The 23382-nt window shown below is 39.9% G+C and overlaps 2 protein-coding genes across 10 annotated transcripts in view; one reads left to right on the top strand and one right to left on the bottom strand.

Moving 5' to 3' along the window:
• KCTD9 (potassium channel tetramerization domain containing 9) overlaps positions 1-15409 on the bottom strand; it is a 36763-nt gene extending 21354 nt beyond the window's left edge. For 2 of the 3 annotated variants that reach the window (XM_066351965.1, XM_066351955.1), the window contains exons 1-3: positions 15126-15303; positions 9746-9867; positions 7711-7754 (exon numbers count right to left, since the gene is read on the bottom strand). In XM_066351965.1, the coding sequence (XP_066208062.1) occupies positions 7711-7754; positions 9746-9867; positions 15126-15173 (214 nt within the window). In that variant the 5' untranslated portion in view covers positions 15174-15303. The other variant, XM_066351975.1, reaches the window with a different exon arrangement.
• Positions 15410-15785: 376 nt separating this feature from the next.
• Positions 15786-23382, top strand: part of CDCA2 (cell division cycle associated 2) — a 53714-nt gene continuing 46117 nt past the window's right edge. For 6 of the 7 annotated variants that reach the window (XM_066351990.1, XM_066352007.1, XM_066352024.1 and 3 more), the window contains exons 1-4: positions 15786-16279; positions 17767-17827; positions 18316-18489; positions 19890-20044. In XM_066351990.1, the coding sequence (XP_066208087.1) occupies positions 17767-17827; positions 18316-18489; positions 19890-20044 (390 nt within the window). In that variant the 5' untranslated portion in view covers positions 15786-16279. The remainder of the gene's footprint in view (positions 16280-17766; positions 17828-18315; positions 18490-19889; positions 20045-23382) is intronic. The other variant, XM_066352000.1, reaches the window with a different exon arrangement.

A 23382-nucleotide genomic window follows, 5' to 3' on the forward strand; every position in this document is an offset into this window, starting at 1 on the left:
ATTAAAAAGATCTGAACTATATACTAAAAGGGCTTACCATGAAGTTGAAAGGATCAACCAGAAAAACACAGAATAACGAGTCTGTATTTACATATTATTATTAATATGTATTATTAATCTTTTTTTTTTTTTTTACAGAGGCAGAGATAGACAGGGACAGACAGACAGGAACAGAGAGAGATGAGAAGCATCAATCATCAGTTTCTCGTTGCGACTTCTTAGTTATTCATTGATTGCTTTCTCACATGTGCCTTGACCATGGGCCTTCAGCAGACCGAGTAACCCCCTGCTGGAGCCAGCGACCTTGGGTCCAAGCTGGTGAGCTCTTTGCTCAAGCCAGATGAGCCCGCGCCCAAGCTGGCGACCTCGGGGTCTCGAACCTGGGTCCCTCCGCATCCCAGTCCGACGCTCCATCCACTGCACCACCACCTGGTCAGGCTATATGTATTATTAATAATACATATTATTACTGTGTTTTAAAGAAAGAGACTGAACATTTGGGTGACTTGGGAAAAAGAATCACTTATAAAAGATCAGGCTTTTTTTGACACAAATATTTTAAGCTACAATAAAATGGAGTAACATACTTAAAGAAAGAAGACATGGACCAAGTATTTTTTTAACTGATTTACTGAGTTATAATTGATATACTATATCCAGGGGTCTCCAAACTTTTTACACAGGGGGCCAGTTCACTGTCCCTCGGACCACTGGAGGGCTGCCAAATACAGTGGTCCTCTCACTGACCACCAATGGAAGAGGTGCCCCTTCCAGAAGTGCAGTGGGGGCTAGATAAATGGCCTCAGGGGGCTGCATTGCGGCCCGTAGTTTGGGGACACCTGCTACATCATTAAAGTTTACAGTTTAAGTTTTGACATATGATTTTTTAATAAATTTATTAATTTTAATGGGGTGACATTAATAAATCAGGGTACATATGTTCAAAGAAAACATCTCCAGGTTATCTTGTCATCTAATTATGTTGCATACCCATCACCCAAAGTCAGATTGTCCTCTGTCACCTTCTATCTGGTTCTCTTTGTGCCCCCCCCCCCCAACTACCGACTCTTGTCCATGTCTCTTAGTCTCGTTTTTATGTCCCACCTATGTATGGAATCATGCAGTTCTTAGTTTTTTCTGATTTACTTATTTCACTCCGTATAATGTTATCAAGATCCCACCATTTTGTTGTAAATGATCCGATGTCATTATTTCTTATGGCTGAGTAGTGTTCCATAGTGTATATGTGCCACATCTTCTTTATCCAGTCTTCTATTGAAGGGCTTTTTGGTTGTTTCCATGTCTTGGCCACTGTGAACAATGCTGCAATGAACATGGGGCTATATGTGTCTCTACGTATCATTGTCTCTGAGTTTTGAGGGTATATATATACCCAGTAGTGGGATTTTTGGGTCATAAGGTAGTTCTATTTTCAGTTTTTGTAGAAACCACCATACTTTCTTACATAATGGTTGTACTACTTTACATTCCCAACAACAGTGAATGAGGGTTCCTTTTTCTCCCCAGCCTCTCCAATACTTGCTCTTACCTGTCTTGTTGATAATAGCTAATCTAAAAGGTGTGAGGTGGTATCTCATTGCAGTTTTGATTTGCATTTCTCTAATAACTAATGAAGATGAGCATCTTTTCATATATCTGTTGGCCATTTGTATTTCTTCCTGGGCCAAGTGTCTATTCATGTCCTCTTCCCAGTTTTTTATTGGATTGTTTGTTTGTTGTTGAGTTTTATGAGTTCTTTGTATATTTTGGATATTAGGCCCTTATCAGAGCTGTTGTTTGAAAATATCATTTCCCATTTAGTTGATTGTCTATTTTGTTGTCAGTTTCTCTTGCTGTGCAAAACCTTCTTAGTCTGATGTAGTCCCATTCATTTATCTTTGCCTTCACTTTTCTTGCCTTTGGAGTCAAATTCATAAAATGCTCTTTAAAACCAAGGTCCATGAGTTTAGAACCTATGTTTTCTTCTTTGTATTTTATTGTTTCAGGTCTTATATTTAGGTCTTTGATCCATTTTGCATTAATTTTAGTACAAGGGGACAAACTGTAGTCGAGTTTCATTCTTCTGCAGGTGGCTTTCCAGTTTTCCCAGCACCATTTGTTGAAGACGCTTTCTTTTCTCCATTGTGTGTTGTTGGCCCCTTTATCAAAAATTATTTGACTATATATGTGGTTTTATTTCTGGACTTTCTATTCTGTTCCATTGGTCTGAGTGTCTATTTTTCTGCCAATACCATGCTATTTTGATTGTCATGGCTCTATAATATAGTTTGAAATCAGGTATTGTAATGCCCTCAGCTTCATTCTTTTTCCTTAGGATTGTTTTGGCTATTCGGGGTTTTTTATAGTTCCATATAAATCTGATGATTTTTTGTTCCATTTCTTTAAAAAATGTCATTAGAATTTTGATGGGAATTGCATTAACTTTGTATATTGCTTTGGGTAACATGGCCATTTTGATTATATTTATTCTTTCTATCCAAGAACAAGTAATATTTTCCATTTATCTTTTTTGATTTCCCTTAACAATGCTTTGTAGTTTTATATAGGTCCTTTACATTCTTCATGTTTATTCCTAGGTATTTTATTTCTTTTGTTGCACCGTGAAGGGGATTATATTTTTGAGTTTTTTTTCTAATGTTTCATTGTTGGCATATAGAAAAGCTATGAACTTTTGTATATTAATTTTGTATCCTGCGACCTTACTGTATTGGTTTATTGTTTCTAGTAATCTTTTTGTGGAGTCTTTGGGGTTTTCGATGTATAGGATCATATCATCTGCAAAAAGCGATACCTTTACTTCTTTTCTGAATGGATGCCTTTATTTCATTATCTTATCTGATTGCTCTAGCTAGAACTTCTAGCACCACATTAAATAAGAGTGGAGAGAGTGGACAACCCTATCTTGTTCCTGATTTAAGGGGGAAAGTCCTCAGTTTTACCCCATTTAATATGATGTTAGCTGATGGTGTATCTTATATGGCCTTTATCAAGTTGAGATATTTTCCTTCTATACCCATTTGGTTGAGTGTCTTAAACATAAAGTTACGTTGTATTTTATTGAATGCCTTTTCTGCATCTATTGATAAGATCATATGGGTTTTGTTCTTTGTTTTGTTGATATGGTGTATTACATTAACTGTTTTACGTATGTTGAACCATCCTTGAGATTCTGGGATGAATCCCACTTGATCATGATGTATTATTTTTTTAATATGTTGTTCTATTCCATTTGCTAGTATTTTGTTTAGTATTTTAGCATCTGTATTCACTAGAGGTATTGGTCTGAAGTATTCTTGTTTTGTGCCGTCCTTGCCAGGTTTCGGTATGAGGGTTATGTTGGCCTCATAAAATGTGTTTGGAAGTATTGCTTCTTCTTCAATTTTTTGGAAGACTTTAAGTAGAATAGGAACCGAGTCTTCTTTGAATGTTTGATAGAATTCACTAGTATAACCGTCTGGGCCTAGACTTTTATTTTTGAGGAGGTTTTTAAAAGTTTTTTCTATTTCCTCCCTGTTAATTGGTCTGTTTAGGCTTTCCGCTTCTTCATGACTCAGTCTAGGAAGGTTGTATTGTTCTAGGAATTTATCCATTTCTTCTAGATTGTTGAATTTGGTGGCATATAATTTTTCATAGTATTTTACAATAATTCTTTGTATATCTATGATGTCCATGGTGATTTCTCCTCTTTCATTTTTGATTTTGTTTATATGAGTCCTTTCTCTTTTTTCCTTGGTAAGTCTTGCCAAGGGTTTGTCAATTTTGTTGATCTTTTCAAAGAACCATCTCCTTGTTTTATTAATTTTTTTTCTATGGTTTTTCTGTTCTCTATTTCATTTATTTCTGCTCTGATTTTTATTATCTCCTTTCTTCGGCTGGTTTTGGGCTGTCTTTGTTCTTTTTCTAGTTCCTTAAGGGGTTAAGTGGTTTACTTGGGCTCTCTTGTTTGTTCATATAGTCCTGGAGTGATATGAACTTCCCTCTTATTACTGCTTTTGCTGCATCCCAGAGATTCTGATATGTCGTATTGTCATTTTAATTTTGCCTGTATATATCTTTTGATCTCTGCACTTATTTCTTCTTTGACCCATTCATTTTTTAAAAGTATGATTAGTTTCCACATTTTTGTGGGTTTTTTTCCCCCTCTATTTTGCAATTGAATTCTAATTTCAAGGCTTTATAATCAGAAAATATGCTTGGTACAATTTTAATTTTTCTGAATTTGCTGATGTTATTTTTGTGGCCCAACATATGGTCAATTCTTGAGAATGTTCCATGTACACTACAGAAAAATGCATACTCTTTTGCTTTGGGATGAAATGTCTTGTAGATGTCTATCATATCCAATTGCTCTAGTGTTTCATTTAAGGCCAATATATCTTTATTATTTTTCTGATTAGATGAATGATCTAGAGCCGTCAGCGGTGTATTGAGGTCTCCAAGTATGATTGTATTGTTTTTCTTTTTTCTTTTTTCTTTATGTGCCTTGACCACGGGCCTTCAGCAGACCAAGTAACCCCTTGCTTGAGCCAGTGACGTTGGGCTCAAGCTGGTGACCTCAGGGTCTCGAACCTGGGTCTTCCACATCCCAGTCCGACGCTCTATCCACTGAGCCACCGCCTGGTCAGGCTATGATTGTATTTTTATAGGTTTGTTTTTAAGTCAATAAGTAGCTGTCTTATATATTTTGGTGGTCCTTGGTTTGGTGCATATATATATTAAAAATTGTTAAGTCTTCTTGATTCAGTGTCCCCTTAATCATTATGAAATGACCATTTTTGTTTCTGATTATTTTTGCTGTCTTTTAGTCAGCATAATTAGATATGAGTATTGCTACACCTGCTTTTTTTTGGATGTTACTTGCTTGGAGTATTGTTTTCTAGCCTTTCACTTTGAATTTGTTTTTATCCTTGTTGCTTAGATGTGTTTCTTGTAGGCAGCATACAGTTGGATTATTTTTAAATCCATTCTGCTACTCTGTCTTTTTATTGGTGAGTTTAATCCATTTACAATTAGTGTAATTATTGACACTTGTGGGTTCCCTATTGCCATTTTATAAATTGCTTTCTGTTAATTTTGTATCTTGTTTGATTCTTCTCTTTTGTTTTCCTATCATTTGTTTTTGTTTGGTTGTATTCCATACTTCTTTCCTCTGTTGCTACCTTTTTTAAGTCATGTGCTTCTGTGATAGTTTTTCCAGGGGTGGTTACCATTAAGTAATGAAAAGGGTACCTACCATGTATGTTCATTATAGTACACTATCTTATCAGTGCTTCTGCACTCCATCGTCCTTTGCTACTGTTAATCTCCGTCCTCTCCCCCCCCCCCTTTTTTTGGTTGTTGTCACACTTTAAATTTGGTTTTATTGTATTCTTGGTGGAGCTTTTATTTGTGGTTTTGTTTTGTTCTTTGTATCTGGTTGGAAAACCCCCTTTAGTATTTCCTAGAGTGGGGGTTTTCTGATGATAAATTCCCTCATCTTTTCTGTATCTGTGAATGTTTTTATTTCTCCTTTGTATTTGAAGGATAGCTTTGATGGGTATAGTATTATTCTTGGCTGAAAGTTCCTCTCTTTCAGGACTTTAAATATTGGGGTCCACTCTCATCTAGCTTGTAGAGTTTCTGCTGAGAAATCCAATGATAATCTAATAGGCCTTCCTTTATATGTTGTATTCTTCTTTTCTCTGGCTGCCTTGAGAATTTTTTCGTTGTCATTGGTTTGTGCCAATTTTATTATGATGTGCCTTGGAGTAGGTTTGTTGGGGTTAAGAAAACTCGGTGTTCTGTTTGCTTATTGAATTTGAGGCTTTAGTTCTTTCCACAGGCTTGGGAAGTTCTCGTCTATTATTTGTTTGAATATGTTCTCCATTCCATTTTCTCTCTCTTCTCCTACTGATATACCTATTATTCTTATGTTAGTCTTTTTGATAGAGACAGACAATTCCTGTAGGGCTTTCTCATTTTTTTTTTAAATTTTTGAGTCTGTTTCTTCTTCTCTCTGTTGTGCCTCAATTTGCTTGTCTTCTATTTCACTAATCCTACCTTCTATCTGGCCTGTTCTATTAGCTAAGCTTGTTACCTCATTTTTCAGTTCATGAATTGAGTTTTTCATCTCTGTTTGATTTGTTTTTATAGTTTCAATTTCCTTGGTAATATATTCTTTCTGTTTGTTGAGTTGTTTTTGAACTCCCTAAATTGCATTTCTGTGTTTTCTTGTATATCTCTGAGTACTTTTAGGATTTCTATTTTAAATTCTCTGTCATTTAGCTCCAAGTTTTCCAATATATTAAATTGTTTTTCCATAGATTTTTACTCTTCTATCTGTGCTACATCTCTGTCTTTTGTGTCCATGATATTTGATTTCCTTTTCCTTAATGGCATCTGAGGGTGGTTTTGTTGATAGCACTTTGTGTTCAGTGTGTGGGACCTTCAGATTTTCCAAGGATAGATTTTTCTGTCACTGGTTGAAGAACTTGTTGAATTTTTGGGGAGAGGTATCGGTAGCGATCTTCACTGCGCCATTTCTCTGACATATGATTTTATATCTAGCCAAACTGACATTCAGTGTAGAAGCCATAAACTCATTAACATGTAAGATGTCAGAGAACATTGTTCTCACAAACTGCTTTAGGATTATTGACATAGAAGAAAGGATCTGTAAGATAGAAATTAAATAAAGGTTTCATAATCCTGATTATAAACCAGAAATATTAGCATGAACTCATGAGATAATCTCAAGTCTTCTTAGAAAACACATTGATCAGGACCTGGAACAGAGGAAGTATAAAAACGAGCACCTTGTTATTCCATATTGTGACGAAGCTATAAGAGACTAATGAGGTTGTGTTAAAAGTACTTGAAGAGGTCTCCACTGCCCCAAAGTGGGTTAATCCATGCATCAATTAATATACAGGATGAAAATATACCAAACATTTTTAAATCCAAGAGTTTATAAGGATAAATCAAAAATAAATACTAATCTATCACTTTTTATTTTGTTACTTGTAGGTATGCAATGAACCCATTAAGTGACCAGTGCCTGCCAACCACTCTGTTAAGCTAAGGGATAAAAGAAGATCAGAAAAAAGTGTTTACTCCCAAGGAGACATGAAAAAGAGTACCCACTTACTTGTAAATTGGCAACTACCAGCACAATGGTCTTGAGAACTATCTCCACTCACCTAATACAATTACTTATGGCCTAAAATAAACTTACTGTATTTAAGTCTTATATAACTGTAGAAGCTTTCTTCCTTATCAAAGGGCACTATGTGCATGTGTGTGTGTTTGGTTGACAAAGTCATTTTTGACTGCTTTGATTTGACCACTGTGAAGGATTTTCATACAGTACTCCTGCAGCAATTCATGTAACATGACAAAGAAATCACGACAACTACTATGAAAGAGAAAATGTCAAAACAACTGTAGTTTCTAAAATCCTGTCCTAGTTAGTGAATCTGTATATATCCAGAGAACTTTAAAAGCATGAAAAGGATAAGTGTCCACACTAAAATATGGTCATACAATTCAAATGAACAATTTATTCTAATACCCAGACCCAGTGCAGAGTCAGAAAAGGTATGAAGATCTGAATACTACTACAAAATACTTTTCAATGTTAAGCCATGTAAAATATGTCCTTTTATCTTTTTTATTTTGCAGACAAAATTGACTTTTAAGGAAGTCACTTACCAATGAATGGTTCTCCTTCACACACAAACAAAACATCATCATCCCTAGGGGAAATCAAAATTTAAAAAGCCACCATCAAAATCCATTAATCATATTAATTATCTGTTGAATAAAGTAACTGTTCCCAAGAATTATGTAGAAGACAGAATTTGTTATCAATCTATACTCAAAAACAACTAGATAAGCTTCCATTGTGTTCTTTGCTTAAATCTGCAATTTAACTGTCTTTGGATTTAAATTCAAGAAAGATCCTGAACATGAAAGTACTTTTGAAATGTAAAACAAACAAAATAAAAACTACTATGCAAATAATTAGAATTCAGCTTTCTTATCAATTGAAGACTGTACAGTTATTGTGATGTTCAAAAGATATAATTAAAGCTGTAGCCAACTCTTCATTTATTTTAATTTTGTAATCCTAGATAAATTTCTGGGGTTTTCTCTCAAATTACCCACTGCTTTGTGCTTTAGAAATAAAAATAAATTTTCATATTAAGTTTAGGAAGAATACAACTGGAAGTAACTGCGGTAAACACTCACCTACTATATGTGCACCCACTACTACACCCTCAAATGGAAACGACTGCACATCTTCCGAAATCCTAGGTATCAGCATGTATCCTCCCCCCCGCCCCAACCTATTCCACCATCCCTGTCAGTACATTGTCAGAGATTGTTCTGTGAACCACAGACTATTAAACAGGTAGATATTTTATAGTTCGGAGGGCTTATTATGACCTTCCAAGTTGCAAAATACAGGAACACATTGAATTTTCCTCAGTTGCAGAGTCTGTGCTTGTGAAGACATGTACATTGATGTAAATTGTTCAACAATGTGACTCAATTACAGAAAGAATCTGGAAGATATTGAAAAACTAAGAAATTCTATTTTATTTGGATTTTAAATCTGTATCTTTTAAGTTTCTAATCTTTTCTACTTGCTCACCATGCCAGTTAACTTTTTAAGACTAGTATGAAAATCTGTTTTCTCATTAACAAAAATCAACGAGTAACTGTGTGACCTGGATAAGCCATTTCACTTCTCAGATGTTTAGTTTCCATATTTATAAAATGAAGAGACTAGACGTGATTAACTGCAAAGGCAGTATCTTATATTGAAAGGTCATTGTATACTGTTTAATATAGAGCATTATTTTCACTCCATCAATTTAAAAAAGACCCATGCTTTGCCTGTGGGATGAGATAATGTCGGTAATCCAAATACAACATAACTGGCAAAGTGCCGGTAATCTGCATTCCCTTCCCATCTGCACTAAACCTCAAAACCCCATGATCTTATGAAGATGGAATGAGGTGAACTAGATAATTGTTTTAAAGAGCTAATTATGCCTGGGATATTTAAAAAACAAAAACAAACAAACCAAAAACCACTATTGTCGTGGATCACTGATGAGCTAACTCTGCTCAGTAAGTTTTCCCCAAAGCAGGTCTCTGTAATATTTATAAAACTCAAAGGATTCTTAGGAAATCAATTGAGCAATAAGTGGTAGGAGATTAATTAGGTTTTTCTTTCTTTTCTTTTTAAAAATATTTTATTCATTTATTTTAGAGAGAAGAAAGAGAGAGAATGTGGAGTGGCAGTTGGGGGGAATGGGAAGCACCAACTGCTCGTAGCTGCTTCTGATATGTACCTGGACCAGACAAGTTTGGGGTTTCAAACCAGCAACCTCAGTATTTCAGGTCAATGCTTTATCCGCTGTGCCAAAAAATAGGCTCAATTAGATTTCTAACATTAAAAATTGCATGTTTTGTTAGATCCCTCTCTAGTGCTATAAAGAATTTCCTCATAGTCATATATGAACTATGCAGAAAGATTATTAATATATTGGAATGTACTGAATATTTTCCATTTGATCAATATACTCTAAGTTCAAATGATTTCAAATCCAAAGAGCAAATTCTAGGCAATCATTGCCAAAATCCCAAACTCCTTTAACTGTTGTCTCTAGGAAATAGGATAGCACCAAAAAGCTAAGAGCTCAGAGTGGAAAGCTTATAAAAAGGTGAAATTTACCTGATCAAAGCAATGTCATCAATCAGTCCACCTTTTCCATTATATACACTAGTAGCTTTTATGCCAAGTTTACTGCTGGCCACAGAAAGCAAATCAGATAAAGTTCCATATACGGCAACCACCTGTAAAACACACCAGATTATTTTGAACACTTTACATAATGAATTTCGTCACTTATAAATTATAAACCATCACATTATAAACAGCACTAAAAAATTAGATTATCACGTATAAGATTTGGAGAGGTTAAGAGTGTCCCTTTTTCTTCTATGACTCAAATATTTACTTAGTGCCTAATATTGCTAAAATCTAACACTATAGAATCAGAAATTGTCTTTAAATCAATCTAGTTTTCAGTATGTTAAATAGTGCTCCAGTTCTGCAGAACTGCACCAGAATTTAGAGTCTTGCATTTCCAGCTCTCTGTTGACTTGAGACAAATTATTTAACCTCTTTATGCTTCTGTTGCCTTAATCCAGAAATGAAGAAAATTGTCACGCCTATATCAGAAGGTTGTTATGAGGATGAAACGAGTAAGAGCTTAGCAAAGTGCCTGAGACCTATTAAGTCTTTGCAATGTTTTTACAATATTCTTTTCTTATAAGAATAGTTTATTGTTAAAATAGGAATGATTTACTGCTGATTATAACATTTATTACATCAACTAACATATGAAAGTAACAGCTTCCCACCTCATTTAATTCTTCAATAACTACTTATTTTATAAAAGCCAGACTTTAACTAACATTCTATAAATATGGCAAGCAGCTGGGTTTGATCTATTCAGCTGACTCAATCTGTCCTGCTTTCAATCATGCAGTCTGATATATGTGCAAAGTACATGCAATTGCGTAGGTAAGGGCTAAGAATCTCTACATGTGGTGAATCTCTTGCTCCACTTGTAATTGTAACTATGGGTTCCCAGGGGCTGGGTTGTACAGTTGTACCATTATCAGTTAGGGTTTCTGAAGATAGAAAAAAAAGTAGGCGAGGAGCTGAAAACGAAGCATTTGCAATCAACTGACTTCTCATAGGACACTGGGTAAATGTGCCACAGGAAGTGAGAGCCAGAACTGGTCCTCTGTTCACCAGAAACTGGCATAGAACAGACACGGAATTTTTAGTTAAAGCAATGAAGTGAATAGCTAAATGCTCTGCCCATCTTGGGCCACTGCTCTGTTGCTTGGAAATGGAGCTATTTTAGTGCCTAAGGTGAGGCCCTAGAGCTATTCTCAGCGCTCAAGGCCAACTTGCTTATTCGAGCCATGGCTGCAGGAGGGGGTGGGGGGAAAGAGAGAGAGAGGTATGAGGGAGAGGAGGGGAGAAGCAAATAGTCACTTCTCCTGTGTGCCCTGACCAGGAATCGAATCCAGGACTTCCACACGCTGGGCTAGTGCTCTACCACTGAACCAACTGGCTAGGGCTGGTTTACATATATTTTTACCTTTCCTCAACTTTAACAATGAGTTCAAATCTGGTTATTTAATATCAACTATTTATTTCCTGGACCAAGAAACTAAATATCTGAACAGAATTAAGGTCTATTTTATATCCATTAAGCCTGTAGCTGGGAATATAAAGACAGCACTACACTGGTGTCAGCCAAATGAATCAATAGGTACCCAAAAGGCCTAATGACTGAACATTCTGAATTAAAAAAAAAACCCAAAAACTTATGTTCAAGATATATAGACACTTTAAATTTATACCAGGTTGCTCAGAAGCTATTTGTTACATTCAGAGGTCTAAGTCCTCACTTCAATTTTATTAATGTCAATTATCACAAGGAATATTCAAAAGATAACAATGGGAATTCTGAGCACATAAAGAAAGGATAAGCCTGACCAGGTGGTGGCGCAGTGGATAGAGCGTCGGACTGGGATGCGGAAGGACCCAGGTTCGAGACCCCGAGGTTGCCAGCTTGAACGCGGGCTCATCTGGCTTGAGCAAAGAGCTCACCAGCTTGGACCCTAGGCCCCTGGCTCCAGCAGGGGGTTACTCGGTCTGCTGAAGCCCGCGGTCAAGGCACATGTGAGAAAGCAATAAATGAACAACTAAGAAGTCGCAACGCGCAACGAGAAACTGATGATTGATGCTTCTCATCTCTCTCCGTTCCTGTCTGTCTGTCCCTGTCTACCTCTGCCTCTGTAAAAAAAAAAAAAAAAAAAAAAAAAAAAGAAAGAAAGGATAAAAGGCTCAAACATAATTATAAAGCAATTGTGAAATTTTGGCCCTGGCCGGTTGGCTCAGCAGTGGAGCATCAGCCCAATGTATAGAAGTCCCAGTTTCTATTCCCAGCCTAGGGCACACAGGGGAAGCGACCATCTGCTTCAACTCCTCCCTTTCTCTCTCTCTCCACCCTCCTCCTCCTCCCATAGCTCAAATAGTTAGAGCAAGTTGGCCCTGAGTGCTGAGGATGGCTCCATGGCCTTGCCTTAGGTGCTAAAATTGCTCGGTTGACAAGCAACAGAGCAGTGGCCCCAGTTGGGCATAGCATTGCTCTGTAGGGGGCTTGTAGGGTGGATCCTGGTCGGGGCCCATGTAGCAGTCTGTCTCTCTGCTTCTCACTTAAAAAAAAAAATTGGTAACATTTTGCCATATATAAAATTGGCTCTAAACATTAAAAAATAAATAAATAAGGGGCCCTGGCTGAATAGCTTGGTCAGTTCATCCTGTTATGAAAAGGTAGCCGGTTTGACCCCTAGTTAGGGCCCATACAGTAATAGTTCAATGTTTCTGTCTATCTTGCTCTCTCTCTCTAAGATCAATAAATAAAAATTTTTTAAAAATAAGGGAAAATATTCTGAAATTCTTTGTCTTTATGTGCTGAGAAATATTTTTAAATGTCTTGCTAATTGGGATGACCTCATCCTATCATTGGCTAATATTTTAAAGACAAATAGTAAAAACTTAGGGAGTGTTTATTGTTAATAGCAGTGATTAAATAAGATTTCAGTCTTCTTTACAATCTGGCGATTTTTGACTTCTTGGCTCCAAAGAGATCCACTATTTTTTAAGAATCCCATAGTTTATATTAGAAGGGGCAGCTCTGCCATTTTCTCATTGCTTATTTGTACTTGCAAGATTAATAGTCTTCAATCTGCAGCTTCTTTGAAAGACTCTGTAGGCACTGGCTAATTGGCTCAGTGGTAGAGCAACGACCCAGCATGTGGACGTTCCAGGTTCATCTTATTTATTTAAATGTAAGCTGTTATGTATTATTCTGCTCTTTCATCACATAAGAGTAATTCTAATACATTTTTTTAATCAGCTGAAGGAAGAGGAGAGGAAATACTGACAACTTTGGCATAGAACATGTTTTCCAGTTGAGTAGTAAGAATTATGGCATGACTTATTTTTAATATTGACTCATACTAGTATTTTCCAGTCTGGGTTTGTTTGTTTTTTGTTTGTTTTGTGACAGAGACAGAGAGAGGGACACATAGGAATAGAAAGGAAAGGAGAGAGATGAGAAGTATCAATTCTTCATTGCGGCTCCTTAGTTGTTCGTTGATTGATTTCTCATATGTGCCTTGAGGGGGGGTGCAGGGGGGTTACAGCAGAGCAAGTGACCCCTTGCTCAAGCCAGCAACCCCGCACTCTAGCTAGGGAGCCCTTGCTCAAGACGTATGAGCCAGTCCTCAAGCCCGTGACCTTGGGTTTCAAACCTGAGTCCTCTGCGTCCCAGTCCGAAGCTCTATCCACAGTGCCTCCACCTGGTTAGGCCCAGTCTGGGTTTTTATGATTTTTTTTTTTTTTACGATCTTTTTGACATAAGCATTTATCTTTAATTATTTCAGATGTGTTTTTCCAACCTTCTGAGATTGTCTAGCAATATTTTTAAAGCAATAAAATAGAGATCCAAAAATTTAACATAGTCAAAACCAGACAGCTTAAAATTTTACTAAAGACAACCAGGCAAGACTAATACAGCCAATCTTTGACAAGAACAAAAGTCAGTGGTTTCAGAAGGAATTTACAGCACAGTTGATATTTATGTCTGGTTCTAAACACCTGTCTTTAATGGAGTAACAGCAGAGATAATGGATAAAATGGTTACTCAGAGGTCTGCTTTTGAGGACATATTACAGTTTTAACTTTGGATGTACTAAATCTTTCTTCCAGTAACAATGTAAGTTTTACATTGTGAATATAGCTAACAACAGACAAAACAGGTTGAAAAAAAGTTAATGATCAGAAATTATGTAAATCTTGAGAAGTATGTTTTGAGGAAGCATAAACTCATGCCAGTTCTGTTTTATACGGGTATTAAAGCTCTAAGACCAGAAGAACACAAAATTATAGCCAACAAACCTCACTGTGGTTCAAATTTTTAGAGCATGTGTACTCAAAACTGCAGAATAATTGAAAAATCATTTATACTGTGGCACATTACACTATTTAGAAATTTATAATGTTTCCAAATAATGCAGGAGATGAAAGTATTCTGGCAAGTAATACAGTGAGGCCAACTTACCTTTACCTTAGAATCTAAGGCTTAGTTACTTCTAAATGTCATTTGGCCACATCATAAATGTCTGCCTAGAACAGTCAAATTTTAGAAAGAAGCCAAACAACTTTCATGGGTGGAGCAAGAGCTGAGAAGGAAAACGATTCATTTTGGCTGGCTCTGGCGCTGGAAAAATATTTACTATCACACCTTCAACAAGGGCCTAACACAGCAAGAAGGAATGTCAAACCAATTTCTTTGGCCTATTGTCACAGTCCTCTAAGGAACTAAAATAATGAGAGCTTAAAAAGAGTACAGAAGTTTGGCGGCGGCGGCAGCTGGGCTTGGGGCACCTAAGTTAGGGGGCACCATCACGAAGATGTCCCTTCTATGCGTATAGAAGAGTATTTCATTTGTCCACTGATAGAGTTGAATGCTTTTTATCCCATCAACCTTGCATGCCTTAGTCGTTACCACCACTTTCTGGAGCAGACCATTAGTCAGCACGGAGGTGGAAACAAGCGCCTTCTGCAGCCGGGGACGGGGGGGGGGGGGGGGGGGGGGGGGGGGGGGCAGGGTCTTCGCGGAGGAGACAGGAAGAGGCGCATCAGCAGCTAGCACTGCGGTGACAGCGGCCCGTCGGTGCCCTTCCTCCCCCGTCCTCATACCTGGGCTTTCGGCCGATGAAGCACAAGCTGACCTGCGCTCGTCCCCAGGGCGGTTGGGGAGTCGCAGGTCAGGCTCCAGGCAGGAATCGGGGGTTGGCAAGAGGCCTAGGGGATCCGATCTTCACCTCCTTCCCCCCCACCCCGGCGCACGCCCACCTCCCGGCCCCTCTTCCCAACTTCGGCTCTCCGTCCTGCGAGCCAGCTCCGCACTCCGCTGCCCTTGATCCCCGCAGCCGGGCCCGCCTCCGCCCGTACCCCTTACCTTTCCATTCTTGGGGCTGCCGTTAAGGAACAGGGTCACCCGCCTCATCGCGCTGCCCCCACTGGGTCCTGAGTGAGTCGCCACCCTCCCGCCTGGCTCTCCTCCCACGTTTTTCTTCTCCTGCCCTTCCCCTCCCTCCACCCACTCGGACTCTCCACCCTTCGCCACCTTCCTCCTCTTATAGACACATACACGCACGCACTCTCGGTCCCACACCCCAGGGTTGGCGGGTCCTCCTGTCCACCCCGCCCCTGGGGCTCCTCAGACAGCCTGGGGCCCTTCCCCCAACCTCCTCTAGAGTGACTCTAAGTCCCACCAATCAACTGGCAGCGCCACCCAGAGCTCCGTCAATCATCACCCTATATTGGGTGGGCTCATACTAACTCCGCCCCAGTGAAGGGAGGAAGGATTATTAGCCAATCAGAGCAGAACCTGGAGCCCAACGGCGGCTCTTAGCGTTACTGAGCAGGCGCAAACCCAACACCAGGTAGAGCTTATCTGCATACGGAGGCGGGGTTTGAGGGAACTGAAGCGCAGGAAGTGATTCACAAAAGTCAACCCCTCCCATCGCTCAGCCCTCAGGAGAAACGGCTGCTGTCGGAGCTGGCTGATTGGGTTAGAACCAGCTGGTCGTTCTGTCAGGATTGGTGTACTGAGTCTTTTCGAAGTTTACAGCATCCAATCGGAAGACAGGAGCTTGACGAGTGAAGCTAACCGAAGGGTTCCTCCGCGAGACTCTCTCGGGAAGTAGTCCCCACGGACACCGGTTAGTGGGTGTTCTCTGTGCTCTGTGAGTTAGCGCAGCTAGCAGTCGCTTCTCCCCGAGTCCACGAAACCTGGGATGGCAAGGGAGAGCCTGGGAGGGCTCGGCCTGCGCGCGGACAAGTGCGGGTGGCGGCGGCGGAGGGATTCGCAGAGGAACGTTGTCTTGCGAGGGGCGGGACGGGCGATTTGAATTGCGCAGCGGGCGGCGGCGCGGAGCTCGAGCGTGGGGTTGGCGGCGGCGGCGGCGGCCGAGTCGTTCTCCTGCTGCCTGGGACCTGGCGGCTCCCGCTGGTCGGTTCTGCAGAGAAGCCCTCCGGACGAGAGAGCTGAGGTCTGGAAGGCAGGGCCGCCACGACGCTCCTGTGGGAGGCGGGCCTGGCTCGGGCGAGGTAGGACTGAGTCTTGGGCTGGGTTCAGATGCAGAAAGCCCCGCAGTGCTGTTTCTCAAGTGTGTCTGCTCATCCTGCCCCACGGAGATAGGTTCTCCCGCAGTCTGGGCTGTGTCACCCGTGTGCTCTTCAAGGGGCAGCCAGTCTTCCCGAGCTGGACTTTCCGGGAGCCGACCTGGCAGCACCGTCAGCAGGGCACCCAGATGTCAGGTGTTCGCTGAGATTGAAAAGCTCTGGTATACAGCAGCGATTTTCAGCCCTTTTCATCTCATGGCACACCCAAACGAATTGCAGAAATTCTGTGTGAATTGTAAAAAAATGCCTATGTGACAAAATAAAATAGGTATAATTTTGATTCATTTACACGAAACGGCTATTGTGTTGCTGCTGTTGTCATTTTATAATTAGACAACCTAATGGAAAAGAGATCAATGCCTCTGACTTAATTTGTCAGGTTTTTCATGTCTTGAAAATCCTCGCAGCACACCAGTGTGCGGTAGAGCGACAGTTGAAAATCTCTGGCTTGCAGTATGAGGCTTGTTCATCCTGAACAGCAGTTTTCTCCATTTTCTTTTAATTTGAATTCCAAAGGTATACTTGATAACTATTTTTTTTTCTTAAGTGAGAAGCGAGGAGGCAGAGCAATAGACTCCAGCATGTGCCCCCCCCCCCCCCCCCCCCCCCCCCCCCATCCACTGAGCAAGCCTCTTACTCTGATGCACTGCCTATCTGGGGAGGCTGCTTGGTGAGCTGCTGAGCTATTTTATTTTAGCACCTGAGGCAAGGCCATGGAGCCATGGAGCCATCTTCAGCACTCGGGGTCAACTTACTACAACTGAGCCCTGTTTGTGGGAGGAGAAGAGAGAAAGAGAAGGGGGAGGGGTGGAGAAGTAGATAGTCATTTCTCCTGTGTGCCCTGACTGGGAATTGAACCCACGACTGCCACATGCAGGCCAATTGGCCAGGGCCAATACCTATTTTCATACCAGTATAGATTGTGTTAGAATTCAGTCTTTTTTTTTTTTTTCATTTTTCTGAAGCTGGAAACAGGTAGAGACAGTCAGACAGACTCCCGCATGCGCCGGACCGGGATCCACCCGGCACACCCACCAGGGGGCGACGCTCTGCCCACCAGGGGGTGATGCTCTGCCCATCCTGGCGTCGCCATGTTGCGACCAGAGCCACTCTAGCGCCTGAGGCAGAGGCCACAGAGCCATCCCCAGCGCCCGGGCCATCTTTGCTCCAATGGAGCCTTGGCTGTGGGAGGGGAAGAGAGAGACAGAGAAAAGCGCGGCGGAGTGGTGGAGAAGCAAATGGGCGCTTCTCCTGTGTGCCCTGGCCGGGAATCGAACCCGGGTCCTCCGCACGCTAGGCCGACGCTCTACCGCTGAGCCAACCGGACAGGGCTAGAATTCAGTCTTGAATCAAGATCTTCATTGAATCACATTAATTTGGGGAATGAGATTTTTATTCTCTTTCTTTTTTAGATGGATGCCAATACAAAAGACAGCAAGCCCCTGGAAACCAAGGAGACTGCTATTAATGATGGTATGTAGTGATTTGTTGCCTCCTTGTGAAATTTAATATTTAGATTTTTTTTTTTTTTTTTTTTTTTGTATTTTTCTGAAGTTGGAAACGGAGGCAGTCAGACAGACTCCCGCATGCGCCTGACCAGGATCCACCCGGCACGCCCACCAGGGGGCGATGCTCCTCCCATCTGGGGCATCACTCTGTTGCATCCAGAGCCATTCTAGCTCCTGAGGCAGAGGCCACAGAGCCATCCTCAGCGCCCAGGCCATCTTTGCTCCAATGGAGCCTTGGCTGCGGGAGGGGAAGAGAGAGACAGAGAGGAAGGAGAGGGGGAGGGGTGGAGAAGCAGATGGGCGCTTCTTCTATGTGCCCTGGCCGGAAATCTAACCCGGGACTCCTGCATGACAGGCCAACGCTCTACCACTGAGCCAACCAGCCAGGGCCTAACATTTAGGTATTTGTCTTCATAATAATGCTTAGCCCCCTCAACATGTTGTCTTTTTTAGAAAATACCTCTTTCATTTTGGGAAATGAGAATCTTATAACACCTCAGAAGCATGCAGCTGATGCGAATCCTAATCCTTGCACACCAGATAGTTTTCAAACACCTTTGGACTTTTCCAGAGTAACTGTGGCACAGTTGGGAATTACACCCGAAATCTTTGTAAAGAACTCTTTGGGTAAGAGAAGTTGCCATTCTATCACAGCGCTTTTGAAAGTTTACAAATAACTTGAATATAACTCAGTTTTCTTCACTTATCCTGTATATCTTGTTACTTTGCATGTCAAAATTAATTGACTTTGCAAACTTCCTTGACCAAAAAGACTTCTGTGAACACATACAGTTCATCTAGTGGAGCGGGTGGGACACCAGGGTCCCTTGCCACCAGGCATGATAATGTTCCTAAGTCAGAGTTGTGCTTAGTGTCCAAACTGGAAAACAATGTGTGTAAATCACTTTTTGGCCCGACCCATGGAATACAGTAGTGCGTGTGCTATAAAAAGTGAAATGTATTTTGGTCACAAGTCGAAGGGCAATTAGGAAAATACTGTATTGAAGGATTGGAGCTGTCCTCTTTCAAAAACGCAGACACACATTGGCTCACACTAATCTTTAAGGAGTAGGATTGAAATTCACCTGTGAAGTCTTACTTAGATGGAGGAGAAATATGGGAGAGGAATTAGATTCAAGAACAAGATTTAGAACTGGAACGTAACAAGGGACGTGGAAGTCAACGGCACTAGACTAATTTACAAGTGACGGGAAACTAAAGTGGCACGCCATTCCGTGTTTTCTTTTTAAGAACTTCCTTCAGACCTGTGAAGAGCTGTATTTATTCTGTGTGTTACTCATGTGGCCAGAATTTAGGATAGTGTGCCAGAAGTAAATAGGTATCTAAGGGAAGCAATGTGCCTTGAATTGAGTACAGGAGAATGTATGAGGCTAGGTGGAGATCTTTCAGTCTGTGAGGGTTAGACCGGCTAATTCAGAGAAAGAAATTATTAGTCCAGAGCAAGCTATTACCCCCTAATGCATATAGAAAATGTGAAACAAAAATGAGAAACAAAAATGAGAACTAGTAATTAAAAATACGTTCAGGCATTCATTCTATGCAACTATATTTAATAAATACGTTCTATGGCCTGACTGGTAGTGGCACATTGGACAGAGCATCAGCTGAGGATGCTGAGGTTCCAGGTTTGAAACCCCAAGGTCACTGGCTTGAGCAAGGGGTCACTGGCTCAGCTGGAGCCCCCTGGTCAAGGCACATATGAGAAGCAAACAGTGAACAACTGAAGTGCCACAACTATAAGTTGATGCTTCTCATCTCTCTCCCTTGTCTCTTTCACTAAAAAGGAAAATAAATAAATATGTTTTGTTCCAGGACCATGGAATAAATCAATGGAAAAAACAAAGATACCTATCCAACTGAACATGTATGAACAGTTTTAATTCTGTATTTAGATTTCTGTACAAGGTGTTCGTCACGTTGTCAGACTAGTACCTCACAGATCTTCAGGACATGATTACTGGGGATTGCCTTGTGTTGCTTGATTTAAAAGAGAGTTTTTATTATAGGAAAGTCATCATCCTACTTTAAAAAATCCAGAAGACGCTCTACAGTTGGCGTTCGGGGCTCTCCTGAAACAAACAATCTCATACGTTTCATTGCCCGGCAGCGGAATTTAAAGAATGCAAAGAAGTCTCCTTTGACACAGAATTTCCCTTTTCCGGTATGATTTTCTTTTAAGTTCAGTCATGAATTCTTGTAGGGAGAAGGTTTGCTGTGTTACAAAGCTTTTGTAAAGTGTTTCTACCATTTGGATTAGGAGAAATGGTGTTTTCTCTGTGTAACAGAGAGTGTGCAGTTAGCCTAAATGCTGACTGGTGTTGAGCATATACAGGGTTGGGCAAAAGCAGGTACAGTAATATTGAATACAAGAATACTGAGTTTCTCATACTCATGAATGACTGTGAACCTCCTTTTGCCCACCCTTGTTAAAAGTTAAAAGATTCTGGATAGAAATAGCTTTCTAAGAGGAGCTTTCCATTTTATTTTGCAAATTTTTTTCTAGTTAACATCTATTTGTCTGTTTTTCTTTAGTGAGGTGAAGCAGTGTTTTCCAACCTTCCTTTTAATATCTTATCTCTAAGTGTGTAATTTTTTGTGACTACCATGTGTTGGCATATAGAGCAAGAGTTACCCAGGACAAAATGTATTTGGGATAATCTTGAAGGGGGGAGCAAACTATTTGTGTGCTGATGGGGAGCTGTTTAGATATTTTTGCAGGCTCCTAAAAGGTCAAAGAGTAGAACAAGTCTTTCTATAAAAGAAAAGTCTCCAGTTTATGCTTGAAGGATGATTGCTTTTGACTCTTGTTGTATTAGCCTTCTTATTTTAAATGTACTTACGTTGTCATTGCTCTCTTTCTCAGTTTTAGAGTATGTGTGCATGAGGCCTTATAGTGCAGAGCAGTGGTTCTAAAGGGTATCGGCAGATCCCTGGGGATCCCTGAGTTTCATTCAAGGGGTCAAAACCGTCTTTTGTAATAGCCGTAGGCCCACGGTGCAAAAGCAGTGGTGGGTAAAACCGTGGGACCAAGCTGTCCTTTTATCCATTGCTGACAGGCAGTCACAAGAAATTAATTGCTCACAAAAATTAGGAGATATTTCAAAATGAATATGAGTCAGTAAAATATAATCAATATAATTTTTGTGAGCAGTGTGATTGATAATAATGCCGGTTCCATGTAGCAACTTTCATGAAGCAATAAAAATTATAAGTTTTATTCAGTCTCAACCCTTGGATATTTGTGTGATGAAATAGGAAGTATGCATCAAGTACTTGCAAAGTACATACAGAAAGGTGGATGTTTCTTTTTTTTTTCAATTTTTTATTTATTTATTCATTTTAGAGAGGAGAGAGAGAGAAAGAGAAAGGAGAGAGAGACAGGGGGGAGGAGCTGGAAGCATCAACTCCCATATGTGCCTTGACCAGGCAAGCCCAGGGTTTCGAACCGGCGACCTCAGCATTTCCAGGTCGACGCTTTATCCACTGCGCCACCACAGGTCAGGCAAGGTGGATGTTTCGAGAAAAGTCAAGTGTGATTGAGCTGTGAGCTGAGCTAACCATTTTTTTTTCATGGAACATAACTAGAAAGATTGACTGACAGACATCATGGCTAGTCACACTTGGGAATGTGGCTGAAATTTTCTCCAAAATGAATGTGCTACTTCAAGTAAAAACATACTTCTTACCAACGAAAAAAAATGTTTTCAAAAGAAAATTGGAATTTTTGGAAAAACTCACTACCATTAGTTTGATAATTTCCCAGTAGCAAGACTTTTTTGCTAGATCAGTGGGGATATTAATGAATGCGATGTTTTGATATTACATAATAAGACAGACATGTCAACATTTAGAAATCTGCACAGCTGAGTGAATCTGCATTTTCCAAATGATGAGTGCATGCAAAATATACCCTCAGATTGCAAGATAGACCCTTAGATTTTAAGAGAATATGAGAAGTTCTTTGATGTGATTCATGTTTGACACTGCAACAAACCTTTAAGAATTTGAAGTTTTGTGTTGCAGTTCTATAAAGCCTATTAAAGCAGTGGTCCCCAACCCCCAGGTCGCGGACCAGTACCGGTTCGTGGGCTATTTGGTACTGGTCGTCAGAGAAAGAATAAATAACATGAAACATGGTCAGAATAACAAATTTAAATACAGCCTGAATAATGAGGACATGCTCGTTCCTCCTTTAACTTAGCCCAATAAATATCGTAAGCTCGACAATTATATTTAAAAATACCACAGTTTTTACTCTGGCCATATAATTTTATTTTGTGCATTTATCCGTCCCACCCTAAAGGCCGGTCTGTGAAAATATTTTCTGACATCAAACCGGTCTGTGGCCCGAAAAAGGTTGGGGACCACTGGATTAAAGTACTCCTGATAGGTAAAACCAACATAAACTGAGTCTTTGGTGTTCTCAATAATTTTTAAGAGTGTAAAGACTTTGAGAACTGCCGTTGGAAGGGATGCACATATAGACTGTGGAGCTATGTTGCTGGGCTTTGGTTGATGGGTTTATTATTAATTGTGACTTTGGCAAGTTAAATTTTCTCTGTCAGCTTCCTCATTTATAAAAGGGGTGATAATAATAGCAAGGGTTGTATGAGGATGAATAAATTAATAAATTTGAAGTACTTATAGCTGTGCCTGGAATATAGTGTGCTTTAGATTTCCTTTTGTTAGTTCTATGAAAAATGTGGAGTTTTCTTTCTTACATATTCTAGCCACACCTGTCCCAATGCTTTCCCCTTACTTCCAGTGTAGTCAGTTATAGCTTTTTGTTTAAAGTAGGGTTTAGCAGTGTGTATTTAACTGTGCAGACAGTTTTTTACAGACTGCTATGTAGTGTGTTATGATCACATTCCTTTCTTGCACAACTTGTTTTTCCTGTAGTAAATAATTACCTTTTTTTTTTTTTTTTTGGTTTAGTCTTTCAATTTATCATATAATCTTATCCCTAAACTTTGACAAGAATTGAAAACCTTAAGAGTTTATCAATTCCTTTTTCCTAGTGTCCTTGTCTTCTTCCTCCTGTTGGTTTGGTCGCCACTAGATTTGTTGGCTAGCTGTCATTTTGTGACTCCTTTCACCATCCGTGGCAATCTCCTTTCCCTCTCCTATTGGATTCCCTGTTTCCTTGATCGCAAATCTTTCTCTTTTTTGGTACTTCCTCATCTGACAAGGTTTATTCTACCAGCAGGTTGAGTTATGGATTGTCTTAGTATAACTGAAATCTAAGTTGGACGTACACTGCTCACAAAAATTAGGGGATATTTCACAATAAATAGGAAACGTTGAAATATTCCCTTATTTTTGTGAGCAGTGTATTTTCCATCAAAATTTTGAAGGAATTGCTCCATTGTATTTGAGCTTACAGAGCTGAAGAATCTGGTTCATTTATTTAATCAATACATTTTGATTCACTATTCATTATGTGGCCTGCTTTTAAAAAGATTTTAAAAATAGTTAAAATACAGTATTATATTAGTTTCT

Source organism: Saccopteryx leptura, chromosome 1 (assembly GCF_036850995.1).
Source record: "Saccopteryx leptura isolate mSacLep1 chromosome 1, mSacLep1_pri_phased_curated, whole genome shotgun sequence".
Taxonomy (NCBI): Eukaryota; Metazoa; Chordata; class Mammalia; order Chiroptera; family Emballonuridae; genus Saccopteryx; species Saccopteryx leptura.